Source organism: Diadema antillarum, unplaced genomic scaffold, assembly GCF_040938485.1.
Source record: "Diadema antillarum isolate AM-2024a unplaced genomic scaffold, OU_Dant_1.0 scf00000201, whole genome shotgun sequence".
NCBI lineage: Eukaryota > Metazoa > Echinodermata > Echinoidea > Diadematoida > Diadematidae > Diadema > Diadema antillarum.
Window position 1 is genome coordinate 3447673 of NW_027271090.1, and position 14502 is coordinate 3462174.

General features: G+C 42.9%; 1 protein-coding gene across 1 annotated transcript in view; it reads right to left on the reverse strand.

Moving 5' to 3' along the window:
• Nucleotides 1-14502, reverse strand: part of LOC139723872 (vitamin D3 receptor B-like) — an 88517-nt gene that overhangs the window by 24616 nt on the left and 49399 nt on the right. The window contains exon 2 of the mRNA XM_071635077.1: nucleotides 8094-8338. Coding sequence (XP_071491178.1) covers nucleotides 8094-8338 — 245 coding nt within the window. The remainder of the gene's footprint in view (nucleotides 1-8093; nucleotides 8339-14502) is intronic.

Consider the following 14502-nt stretch of genomic DNA (forward strand, 5'->3'; position numbering starts at 1 on the left):
GTTGATACTATGGCAAGTTACCATATCTCAGAGGATACACGTTGATACACACTGACAGACGTAAAAATGAAACTGCACTTATTCCATCCACAAACATTTCCGCCACAGGGCAGGCCAATTTCTCTTTCAGGCAGATGTATGTTTGTTCCTAATCAGATCAAAATCTGGGCATATGTCTAATGATCATTCCTCTTTCAGAATTGTTACTATATCATGTTTTCATACACGCATGCAAAGATTAACAACGAAGCTCCCTACTTCCTAGCCTCTTTCTGTCGTTCTGTTAATTTTTCTTTTTCTTAAAAAAATATTCACTTTTGCCTTATTTGTCTCATCAGATGGTGTAGAATTAACCCACTCACATCTGAATCAAAAACATCAGAAATGAAAGCAACAATAAAAACCACACATGCACAGAGCATGGCAAAAAATTCACCCGACATAATTATTTCATAAGCAGGACAGATACATTTCCGAGTGATGGATAGATTTCATTACCAATGGTTTACCCTACCTGGAATAGCATCTCAACAGTGGCAATCAATTGTAATAATGCTTTTGTGCTTGCCACAACATCTCACAAGCATGCATATATTAAGCTTACATCGCAAGGCGGTGGGGAAGGGGGGGGGGGGGGAGGAGAACGTAAGGGGGAAAAAATGGAGAGGAAAAAGAGAGGTAAACAATCAAGCCATGTCAAACAATAATATGACAATATAGATGAGCTGAATCCTTTTTCTGGATAGCCCGGCCAGGTTACCAGCACTTTCTCTCTTCTCGGTCGATGGTCGTCGGACGATAACCGCCCAAGTATGTATGCACGCTTGCCCGTATATGCCCGCGGAAGATAAGTATTGGAGTAATGGGGAGAGGAAGGTGGAATGGAAAAGAGAAAGAAAAAAGCAAAAGAAAGAGAGAAAGAGAGAGCGAGAAAGGGGAAGACAGAAGAGATAGGGGTGTATAGATATACATCATAGGAAACGGTTCTCCCAACACCGAGATTCTTCACGAGGGCGCGTTCGTCATCGCTGGTGGAGCACCTCGGCCCCCAAGAAATCAAGTAACCTCTCATAAAAGTGCAAACATTGGTATGCAATATATTGCATTTTTCTCCCCTCTCGTTCCAGCCTTTTCTTCCTCCCTCGTCAGGTTCGGTCCGCACTCCTTCGGCTGACGGAAGGGAAGCCGGCGCACACACACACACACACACACACACACACACGGGGAGAGAGAGAAAGCCAACAATTTTGATTTCTGCATGCACGGCAGAGTGAAGTCGTGATTAGAGATAGCTAGACCCTGGCTGGCATGCATACCCAAGTGCCCAGATTCGGAGGAGAGAGCGAACAAACCACTGGTGATCAATTTCTATTACACAACTCGCTCTGCTTTTTTGTTTCTTTTTCACTCGCATCCTTTAGAAAAATTTCCCCCTACCACACATTCCCCCCCTGGAGGTTGCGCCCCCTTCCTTCTTTGTTGTGTCTTTCTAATTTCATAAAACCTTTTTGGATTAATTGAACATTCTGATGAGATTTTGCCTGCAAAAGTCTCTTATGCAGCTCACTGCTCGAGAGAGGGAGGGAGGATGGAGGAGGATGCGGAGGGAGAAGGCTGGGGAGGGCGAGTGGGAGCCACATGGGGAAAAATCTGGGCAGAGTACCCGCAAAGTGACACTGACATTCTCTGTATCCCTTTTCTGCTTCCTGCCCATTTCGCTCAGCCAGCCATCGTTCATTCTCCTTCCATGGTAATCAAGTTTTCCCTTTAACACACGCCTGCTCACCCCCTTATGTCTAAACCTTCGCAGCCTGCCTCACAGAAAAAAAAAAAAAAATGCTGTTTGTGTATTCATGCAAAAATGTATGTGTTCCCGAACAGTTGAGGGAAAAAAAAAAGATGCACACTTTTGGCAAGTCAAAAATATCACACACGGTGACATTCTTATGTGAGAAGAAAAACTGGGGATGAAAAACATTTATAAAACAACCTGTTGCTTCTTTGAGTCCCTTTTTTCACTATTCACTTCTTGCTAATTTGTGCTACTTTGTAGTTCCTTTCACTACCTATTGTTTATCATCTTTCACATAAGATACCAGAGGAAGTGCTGTCAAGATGTATGAGTGTTTGTTTGTTTACAAGATGTCCTCAAAAAGTCTTGAGGTGTACCACAAAAATTGCCACATGGCATAATCATACAGACCCCCAAGCACAGATGACATACCAAGAATAGATTCATTAGGCTGTTAACATAATATTTGTAGACCTTCCCTCCTTCCTTACACTCAATGAACGCGCTGCTGGATCTTAATGAATGGAAAATTGTACGGATTATTTATGCACCAGCCCACTTAACTCCCTCCCTCCATCACATTTTTCATTACCACAGATCACAAGACACTACAGACAGCGGGAGTCTGGAGTGACTATACAGTTCAACATCGGGATTCCCATTCCCTACCCCCCCCCCCCCCCAAAAAAAAAAAGGAGACGTAATTCCTCTTCTATCTTCCTGCTGTATCTGTAAATTGCTAAATAAAGATGCACTGGTAGGGCTTGATGGAGTGTCGTAGGTCTAGCAGGCTGTCATTCAATGCCGCGTGTAGCGGGAACATTAGCATCGCTCGCAGCAAGAAAACCTACAGCCCTTCTCCTTAACTGTCCCAGTTAAATACATTAATACAAACGACTCTCTCCTTCATCCTCTCTCCCCTCCATCCAAGTGAACTCTCCCACTGCACTTTTCCTGCGGATCTCATACACGTTTCACTTCCCTTTCTCTTGCGTTCACTGCTTTTCGGGGGAGGCTTGTTTCTTCATTCAATGGCTCTTTTCGTGTTCTTTCTTTTTCGTTTCATAGGCTCTGACACGTCAATGGACACTTGTGCCTTTTGCTTCTTCCTATCTCTAATTTTTTTTCAAAGAGATCATCTCTGAAAAAGAATTGATTTGATGTCTGTCTCTACCCTGCTTTCCCCCTTCTGATCAGTGCAGTCATCAGCAGTTCTCTAATTCTGTATTAAGTGCCTGTGAAGAAAAGCTCCTGCATGACAGCACTCTGAAATGATGTCCTCCGTTCTTGATGGCACATTCCAATAGCACCTTCCAAATTTACACGTAAGGAAAGTTTTGCTGTCATTCCATTCTTTATCATCCCCTTCCAAATAAAAACATTCACTCTCCACGACTGGGCAACAATCACTTTTGAGTCGCCACATTTCTTGTTTTGTTTTCTTTATGTTTCCTTGATGCCAACTGTTGTTGGATATCAGCTGGCCATAATAGCACATACAACAGAGCATCTAAACTTGTTACAGCATTACAGAAAAGTGGTTGCGCTTATACTTTGTTGTGTGTCTCACGTATCAAAGGAACATATACTGTACTAAATGTCAGCATACAGATACAGCTGTACCTCATTTCACATTTTTATAATCAACCAGATTGACCACATTTCTGTCAAATACTACGCATCCATGGGTATGTCGTGTACCCTTAGAAATTTTGCAAGACCATGGCTAAGACTTGCACAGAGAAAATGTTGGAAGCTCCAAGGCAAATGGCATAATGTCAGAGAAACAGTAGCTGTCACTGACGTGGAATATCAAGAAAAGAAATGGTCAGTTCTCTTCATCAAACCAACAAACACACATTCCAATCAAAATCAACAAAAAAAAAAAAGGTCTGCACAGTTAAAGAAGATATCAATGAGCTAAGTTATGAGAGCATAGATTAGAATAACATTTCTGAAGAGGTGGAGCAGGTACTTTAACCTGTAGAAGACTAGTCCCAAGCATGCGCAATGGGTTAAGAAGGGTGAATACATGACAGGACTGCGGGGGACGTCTTCCAAAAACTGTCTCTCCGTATGGGACACACTGTGGGCCACTTTTCCCAATTTGGGCTCTGATGAGGTCCTTTAAATTCATAGACACGGGGCAGAAAGCAGTGTGATAAATGGCTGGGAAGGGGAAAAGAGAAGAGGGAGGCGATGGGTAGACGGCTGGAAATTTCCTCATTACAGTGATGGATAATTGTCGTTAATCTCTCCGGCGTGAGATTCCGACAGATTCAGCCTGCGCCCGGCACGAGGTGGTCCGTGGCCGGCCCCAACTCCGGGCTCTCCCCCGCGCAGCTGGCGAGTCATAATCTCGGAGAAATCTTCGCCAACGAAGAAGAGATGATGATGAATTTGGCATCAATATCTGATGGAGCCTAACTGAAATGAAATTGCTCAAACACGCGCTGATGAGGTTGTTGTGACACAAACGACAGGGGAAGGGCGGCCTTGAATGGGTGCTCACCATCTCGTGTCGACGAACATGAAAGGGGCTGCCGCCTGTAAGACAAGAAACTACAGCATCATCACAAGCCAAAGTAATATTGTAACTAACATTTCTCAAAATATAAAACCCCATCTTTAATAACAGTCAATTTTTGGCTTGCAAAGAAAGAGGCAAGGTCTAATCCATGGAACTATTTCCAAGAGAGACAGGTTTTGGTGTGGAATTGATGATTACGGCCATGTGTTAACATGAATCTATCCCCCATATGCAGTCTGCGCTTGGTTGCATGTCTGGCAATCTCATTACAAACTTCTTTGGTTTTTATCCTCTTCTACCCCCTTTATTCTTGCTTTTGTTTAAAGTTTAAGGGACAAGGAAAAAAAAATAGACCAGCCTGACCTAAGCAAGGTCATATGTCTGGAAAATTCGGCCTGGTGGTCTACGAAAATTGTTCTACTGCCTCGTATTTATGAAGTCATCACTACCGTGGTGTTCATTGGTTTCTTACAAATCTTGTCATCACCACACGTCACTTGACGAACCTAACTCTCTCTCAAACTGTCTCTTATTGCCTTTTGAAGGAGCACAGTATTTGCGTAGTTTGAACACACCGTTTCTATTCCAAACAAAGTAATTCCTTTCCTGGGTTTCTGACTTGGTTAATATGCCTCCCTGTAGCCATCTAGTCCACATGTTGCACATCGACCGGTGGAAGGATACCCCAATAATTAACCTTTTGTGCCGATATTTGCATCAATTGAGGCCAAAGCCCCCGATCATGAGATGCTTCTTGTTTCTATGGAGAGGAGTGGGTGCATGGTATCTGCCGAGGACAGGAGAGAGAGAGCGCAGAAAGGAGCTAGGTCTCTTTGTCACTTTCGAAAATGTATGCAGCAAAACCCACAAACGGCACGATTGGGTAACTCTCCCTCCTCAATAACAGGAATTTTCATTACTTATCTGTTTCAGAATGCAAATTATGGTTTTTCCCCCCTACCGTTTTGCGGTTATTGCGGGGAAATTGCTTGTCTCGCGTACATTTCTGTGGCACAACTACCCTCATCAGAGTCCCACATTCATATCCAAACATTATCGGGCCATGCATTGTCTCTGTACAATCACAGCTCAGAAATATTCTATCAACAACTGCAGCATCACATAAAACAATCGTATCCGTGCATTCCCATGCATATACTGTTGCTGACAAAGAAGTACATGAGCAGTTTCTTCCTATTTTTGGGATGATATCTCCACCGCAATTTGAAAAGAGTTACATGCAGAGTCACTGGAAGGCATATTATTTAAATATGACAATAAAAATGGTAATATTATTACATTGCTATCTATGAGGACAATTATATCAGTGCATTGTACTTCTATAAATGCCAATACATGTTATTTCTATCATAGTGATTATCATGATAATGATGAAGTAATTGTGACTATCTATGATAATGAGAATAATGGTTTTAGAAATTGTAAATGTATAATATGTGTTTGCTTTGATGTAAATGTTAATATTGTGCAATGAATATGTTTGATATCCTTTTTTTTTCATTCCATGTTATTATACAATCTTGTACATATTTTATAGTAATCATGCTTATTTCTGTAAAATGTATGCAATTCAGCCTGCGGGCTGCAATGGATATCAATCAATGATAATGAAACACCCTTTCAAATCAAATCAAATCATCCCAAATGCTACTGTCACAGCAATAAATGCCATACCACATCAGAACTCTGCTCTGATATCTTAACACACTCTTGGCTTATTGCAATCATGTACCAAGATTTTTGTGTCATACATCCCTTTGCCCCTCCCCCTCTCATAATTCCCTTACTACACCCCATCTTTTATCTCCCCTCCCCCTTCCAACTTTGTGAATGGATTCCAGGTATCAATGTCAATCGGCACGCAAAAAAATAGAATTAGCGGGAACGTGGAGGGCAGTTTCGCAAACATCTTTCACACCAGCTATCTGGTTTGTTTCAGCCATATTGGATAAGAGAATTTAAGACGGGCTATACTCTTGATGCCTGCCTGAACAAACAAATAGACAGTGGCACACCTTCCATTGGAAGCCGGCTGCATAGATATGCTGTCTGGAATAATACACCACGGGCAAAAGACTCACAAAATTGACCTGACTCAAATAAAGAGGGGGAAGAGAAATTGGAAATGAGAAGAGAGGGAGATATATAAGATGCTTCTCCAATGGTCACCACAAATAGAAATGTATGCACATCATGGTAGTCATATATATCTCTGTACACACTTTTCTGTATGTGTGTCTGGAGGAGTGTGCACTGGTCACTGCGCCAAAATGTACTCACAGCACCCTCAGCTATCCGTACAAATTGGGAAATGTGGCCAATCTGGGATAGCTTACACGAGGTCTGTAAACGAAGACATTGTGCGAACGTCAATATTTCATCAATTTGTGTCATGTCCAAGGGTTTCCACAATCAGTTTCAATCTACTACAATACTCTTTTCCCCTTTGTCTTTTTTAGACCCTCTCCCTTGGTTTTCTCCCCCCCCCCCCCCCCCCAAGTTTCTCCTCAATGTGCGCTTGACATGCTTGTATCTCGGTCCTCTCTCGCATTGTGCGACATTTTTCCTGCCCTCCACTGAAGGTCAGAGTGCGGGTGGATCATATGTTACAAATCTAAATCTGGCTTGGCTACCCCTTCAGCTCATGAAATCCGAAACATTTGAAGCAAACAATATTTGGTTACTGTGGCAACAGCAAAGTGGCTGGTGAGTTCTTCTCTGCTGCCAACGACTCTGGACAAAGATGTCAAAACTGCATGCCAATAACTACAGTCACTTTAAAAAGCTTGTGTTTTTATTCTCTGTAAGGAATGGTGTAAAAGGAATGACAAAGATGTCAAAACTGCATGCCAATAACTACAGTAACTTAAAAAGGTTGTGTTTTATTTTCTGAAAAAGAATGATGTAACAAGTGACAAAGGTGTCAGAACTGCATGTCAATGACTATAGTCATTTGAATAGCTTATGGTTTGTTTGTTTTTATGGTACAGAATGCAAAATGGGTGTCATAAAACACTGAACTTGTACTCTTTTGCAATTGCAATTGTTGCATGGGAAAAATAAAGTTGACTGAGAACTCAGTACCATTTCATATTTCTTATAGTATGCGTTTTGCATCAAGATTTGTTATGACCAGGCAGGATGGTTCCTCAGGGTCGTAAATGCTATCATAAATTTCCTGTCTTGTGACCACTATGTATGTAGCTATTCAAAGTGAGAATTTTGTTTCACCCCCCCCCCCCCCCCCCCCCCCCCCCCGAAAAAATAGCTTGAATAAAGCTGCTACAAACATAATTATCAACTGGTCAAGTCTGCTAAGTCCATTGACCTCCATGAATATGCCTCCATACCCAGGAGATTTCTACCATTGTATGAATGTCCTTTACGAAACATTCGGATGAAAGACTGCATCATGCAGTCACGCATGGTTGTAGACAAGTTCGCTTTGGATGAAATGACTGGCTACATGATCGTCCCTGTGCAGTGGTGTGTCATTGAAGGAACGTTTATTATGTAACATTTTCGACAGAGACATACATCAAGCGGCATCTCGTAAAGCTCTCAATATCCCCACACGACAAGTAATCCCGAGACACTGGATTTATCGCAGACCAAGATGAAATATGAAATATTGGCAAGACTGGGATCATTAAGCTTGCATGATTCCCTTCGGAAGAGACCATCCAGAAAAGGATAGAAGAAGACGAGCTCAAGAGGGAGAGAGGTACGAAGGAGGAAGAGACAACTCACGTTCTGGCTTCATGCCCACGTCGAGACATTTCTGCAGGCGGCAGGCAGGACAATGCCGCCTGGTGTACAAGTCCATGACACAGTTGCCGGAGGCCTCACAGGTGAACTTGGCCTTGCTCTTGATCTTGCGGCCAAAGAAGCTCTTGCAGCTTTCGCAGGAGACAACCGTGTAGTGCAGACCGCTCGCCTTGTCCCCGCACACCAGGCACTTCTGCTTGGAGTAGTCCACCGACATCTTCTCAAACCTGGAGATGGCGGGGCGGAAAGAGAGGAGGAAAAACGTGATAAGAAAAATGGTCGTACATCTCGCTCGGCAAATCAAATTAGAACAGGTTTTGACGGTGTGTCGTGCACGGCAAACCTCTACTGAATCCAGGATTTTTGGAGAGGTATGCTCATGTTGAATTAAACTGTTAGGGCCATATGTACGGTGGCAAATGAGCTATATGTAGCTTTGTCGCACAACAAGAGAAATATGCAAAGTATACATTGACGTCACTGAAGCCGGCGGGTAGCTGGGAAAACACTTTAGATGTATTGCACAGATTCCTGCCTATCTTATGATAACTGTACTGCACACATATAAGGACAAACGCAACATGGTCACATATAAAAGTAAAAAATGTCATACAAGACACTACCTAAGAGTATGGTTTTAACACACTAAATAAAACACTTTAGATGTATTGTAAAAATCCAACCCCAATATAGTATGAGTAATGATGTCGTTCATGCAATCACTACTTTATGTCAACAGGGACACACAAAACTCATTACTCACAGACCCATGTACCCATATTCACGTAAGTGCTTGTAGAATGGTCACTAGTGAATGTTTTCTAAGTTTCATTGCCAAATCACATGTTACACTACCTATCTCTCAGAATGCCATTCAGACAAGCATAATATAGAAGCAATTGTCACACCAGTAGAGTATGAGGTTTTATGGTTTATCAGCAATGGAATACAACCTATTAGGCCTACACACAAATCAAAACAGAAACCAAGCAAAGGCATAATACACAAAAACAAAACTGTTGATGCTCAATAAAACCATCACTTTGACCCCCCCCCCCCCAAAAAAAAAAGAAAATGACCAAATCCTCTCAAAAACAGCTATTACGCACACATATTGCTTGACTCGGCATTTAATGATTTGTACAGCAAGTCATGGTGGTAGACTCATCACTATAAACTTATAGCCGATTGCAGTGATGCACAATGAATCAAAATAAAATATCAGATTTATCCTAGAGGGGATCCCAATAAATCTGGTATATATTTTCTTCTAGCTGCATAAAAATTAGACACCTCTGCCACATTACTTCACTGGGACTGACTATACTCTAGGAGGCTCAGATCGGGTGAAAATGCGCAGAAAGAGTGAATAAAAAAAAACAGTCACAGGGTCAGATGGAGCAAGTCAACAACCAATCTATTAATTCTAAGTAACGATCAAACAAGTCCTAAAAAAGAGAGAAAAAGACACAGAGCCTGACTTCTAGGCTGATCAGAGCTACATCAGTCCGGAGTGTGTGTTTATCGGGTGGGGAGATGGAGACTTCAGCTGGGCATTTCGGCATTTTTATTTCATCGAATTAAAGCCAATCATGCTAATACCTGGCCAGGAAGTCCACTTCTTGGCGACTACATTTGCTGTTTAAAAGCTTATCAATAAATCCTCCTCGTGCCCGACAATTCAAAATATGGACGGTAGGAGGAAAGTGGAGCAATAAATTTCTTGTTAGCCGCGGACTCTCCGCGACTTGCGCACATGTATGGAACAACGACGAACGGCTGGATGTTGGCCTGCACACAGCCTTTAGAAAGATAGATAGGCTGTGTACACTGTATGTCCATGCCCTATATGGCTACTCCAGAGCGGCCATTGTAATATTCACCAACAGATGAACTCTATGACTTCAGCTGGGCAGCCCTGTCCAGTGTCCAGCGTAATACAACATGGCGGACCTCAAATCGTGCAGTTGGTATATGGTAAAGAAATCTACCTGTATTAAAATCATCTACCCAAGGGCTTCATATACACATATAACTTTGAAAAAAAATGATACTTGTCACATTTTGTGTCATCATTGCACTTGATTGATATCAGCCGAGGAACAAAATAACATGAGGGTTAATTTTTTTTCTCTCATGCAGAGAGCAAATGAAGTGACATTTTCCTGAAAACTGGAAAAAAAAAATCACATCCCTTTTCCACTGCCCTCCTCACTCCCCCCCCCCCCCCCCATTTCCATCCTGTCACTGATATCTAAATGCATTGGTCAAAAGGTGTGTACCCTGCAGAAGAGATATAAGTTTGATCAAAAATATCTTATTTGGTTCCAACACATCATCACTCCCAACCTTGCAGTTGATTAAAATTTCAGTGAGCTTTAAATACAAAAGACTCTCGAAATAGTAGGGGGTGCCATAAACATGGGGGAAAATTTTAGGCATGGGGTAAAAAAAAAAATCTCATGTGTGACACGCGTTGCGTTCATGTTGTGAATACGAAAACCGTAATACGCCAGGGCTGTAAACTTGCCTCTCAGTGTCTCCACTATGCTTTTCCTTTCAGACAAATTGAAACAACAGTCATTACCTTATTGGTGCATCACATTACTTTCCCCCTGACATTGCATGTACCGAGACCTCATCTCCTTCTGCCCATGGCTCCCATCTCTTTCCTTTCTCACCCCCCTTTTCCCTCTCCCACTGCGTCACTCCACTTCCCCCTTGTAGCGATACGATGCAATCTCACCAATAATATTGAAATGTCAGATTGACTAATGCATGATTCTCTTTGGAGCAGCTCTGGGACAAGACTGTCAGATTCGCTCAAAATCGCCAGCATCGCGGCGGCGCACGGCCGCTTCTAGTTCTACTCTCAACTTTGCTGCCTCCCTCGTCTGAGCAGAGAAAGAAGAAGAGGGAAGAGACACACTGTGTACATCCCGTGCTCTCTGTCCTAGCAGTCCAGACATACACAATGTGTTTTTTCTTTTCAGCTTTGGCTCACATCAATATTATACTAAGCAAATTGCTTGCTTGGGTTGTTTGTCACCCGAATTGGGGCTGGCTGTATATCTGTGCATTGCCCTATGTATAACTATCTGTTTTTTCGTCTGTTAAAGTTGTCCTGCATTCGCACCCTTTTGCCCTGTATTTCACTATTTTTGTAATGTGTTGCACAGGCGAGAAGACTGGTATGGAGTCTCGGGGCTAGGACATATTTTAGCCTTGACTCTCATTTGTGCTTCCAATAGGCAAACACAATCCTGTCCTCATTAAAGTGAGACAGAGGGATGACTATTAGCAATGATCTGGCCGAGAGAATGACAACAGGGTCTGGTGTCGCAGAATAGGAGCTCAACTTGTTGCCTGTATGGTGTACCCTCAGTTCTCTCGCCAGTCCCAAGCACACACAGCACACATTCGTGCAGGCTGTGAGCGGACAGAATTGGTCACCAGGGATTCTCCAGTGTTTGGGGGTGGGGAGGGGGACAACGTATGTGAAGAGCTACACTACAATGGCTATCAACTTGATTTTATCATGTAGACGCAATACAGTATCTCCAGAGTAGCATCTCATCGGCAGTTAAAGGGGTGGGGGGAGGATGTGAATACTACAAAGGGAGATACATGTACACATTGGCATAGCTGATGGGATTCTGAAGCTCAAAACACTCTCACATGCAATGAATGTTCGGGGGGGGGGGGGGGGGGGGGGGGGGGTTCCTTCATTACATCTACATATCCAAACAAACATCACTGCTTCAGTGAGCACCATAATCTGTGATGTTTGCGATGCACCCTCAATCAAACTTACTCAGAGTTCGATTTCCTCTCTTCTCATCTATTCTGTTATGAGGGGGTGTTCAGGTTTTATCTATTATTGAGGTAGCCCCCACTTTCCTGAACATATCAGACCAGAAGCATGTCTATTACACACACCCTGAACTATACCGACAACTCTTTTTTCTACTCCATGTCCTAAACAATTCTAAACCCAAACAATAAACCTTCAACCCTGAAAGAAATTGATAACACACAACTGACTTTATAACCCAACACAAATACATTATGTATATAGCCTATACAATATGGGAGTTTCACATTGCTAAACTTGAACATTCATGACCATGTCAGTTTCTTGAAAAAGATGGAGTACTTTTCAAACGGGGTAGCACAGTAAAAAAGAAAAAAAATAACACTTTCATTTGATAATAATTCAATTCACACACTTGACACCTGCAAATATTCTGCTATAAATAAGTAGCCTCAGGCTTCTTCTTTGTGTATGGTGCCACATATTGCTACTCTGGTATCAAAGGCATTAATGATGATTGAGGTCAGTGATATCCTTGCACACACGGACTAAACTGATGCAACAAGCTAACTTATCCCTTTATACTGTCATAGTAGAGACATGCTTGGAATCTTAAAAGTTCATTCCTGAAGACATCTTCATAACCCTGTAAGACCGCCCAGATGGTAATGGGATATCGTTATGCCTGCTCTTCTTATTTTTCATTTCCTCGTCAGTCAGTATCAATATTTCCTGTTGCTGAGAATGGAAGAGTGTGGCTACACAGATCCCACTGGAATACTACACAGCAGAAAAACATAAAACGCATAAAAACAACAGCATGCAGACAGCACATGCAAGACGCTTCACCTGAACAAATATCCCTCATTATGCCCGTTTCAGAGGGACTCCCGGAATGAGAAGCCGGCTATTCTAGACTTTGGCACCTAATTGCAAAGCACAATCAGGTCGAAAGGCCAATCAAACGCGGTGGTAAAATTACAGCTTCCAGTCTAAGGTGTCTTTGAAGTAGCACTTGGCAAATGAAAACATGAGGGTGGCAAAGAGAGGGTGAGAGAAAAGGGGGGGGGAGGAGGGGTAGTGAAGGGGTAACAAGTATTCGCAAGTCTGAATGTTTTCCGTGATTGCTTGGTTCCCAGCAGTCAGAGACTCGCGCACACTTTGAATAGCCCGATCAAACTGGCGTGCTTCAAACACAGCCTTTCTCTCTCCCCATCCCTTGTAAAATCAGGCGCACAAAAACCGGCTAAGAAAAACATCCCTTTGCCCGCAAAAATGGTTCTGATTCAGGCCGTATTTTGGGAACAGGGGGTGATGTGGAACAGAGGTGTGAAACAGGAGCTGAGCACTCTTTTTTCTCTCTCTTTTTATGTGCCAAGCGCTGGTGAGGCTGGATCTACCAGTGAAATGCAAGGGGGGAACTTTGTTGATACGGCCTACTGTGTCAAAACTGCAACAAAAGGGAGCCCATTTTACACATGGATGGCTGAATAAATGCAGGCTCTTTCTTCCCAGGCGAGTGAACTGCGCGCTGCTTTCTTGCTTTTCTTTGACTGCTGGTTCAGAGAGCAGGCACAGTCACACTGCTAGAATGCTACACTTGCAGCCCTCACACACACACAAGCCTGTATTTGCATTCTATTCCTCTCTCTCTCTCCCAATCTCTCTCTTTTTCTAGTAGCCGAAGTCACGGCACTTTTGTTGGCAAGTGTATCGCAGAAAGGCGCGCTTGCAAGAGAACATAAATTCATCTTGATAGATCCCTTGCTTGAAAGCAACATTGTGCCTAATTCCTCATGAGGTATCGATGTTTTGCCACTGTTTGATCATGCAAATGCGCAAGCTGAGCCTCTTCCACCCATAGCAAAGGCTTGGTCTGCAGGGAGGGGCAAGGGGGCGGAGTAGGGGACTGGGGTGGGGTGCACACCAGTAGGTGATGTGGGGGAATGTTCGGTCGGGAGGTTGCCACGAAAATCGACGTGGAGAACAGTAGGGCTGACTGCTACGGGAATCAAAGATGGCAGCTCGCTCGGTTGGAAGCAGCCTAATTGTAGGCATTGTAGCACCCCCTGCTGATCCCATGCACCCCGGTACCACGAACACCCAGAATATCTCCCTCCCAGGGCTTACACACCTTGGGCATATTCGGAGAATATAAACATACACCCAATGATTTCTTCTGCTTCTTCTTGTTTTTCTAAAAGTAAAGTATATGGAAAACGAAAACAAAAATAAAAATCCCTTGGACAAGATGACACAAGACAGAACTTTTCGTAAGGTTATACATTTCTTGCTCCATGCTAAGTTAATTGGTTGCCATCTTCCATCTTGGCAAAAGCCGAGGACGAGACAAGAAATACTTGTTTACGTGACAACAGCAAGTAATAACAAAGAAAATCCCAGAGTTTACCTATCCTCGTCTTAGTAGCCAAAAGACAAGCATCTTTTATCCATTCTCAAGCACAAAAATCCTGTGTAAGGCCAAAAAAAAAAAAGAGAGAAAAAAGAATTAAAATCCAACTCTTTTCTACCTTACTAGAGGCAGCATTGCTCCTCTCATTCAAACCAAAAAATAAC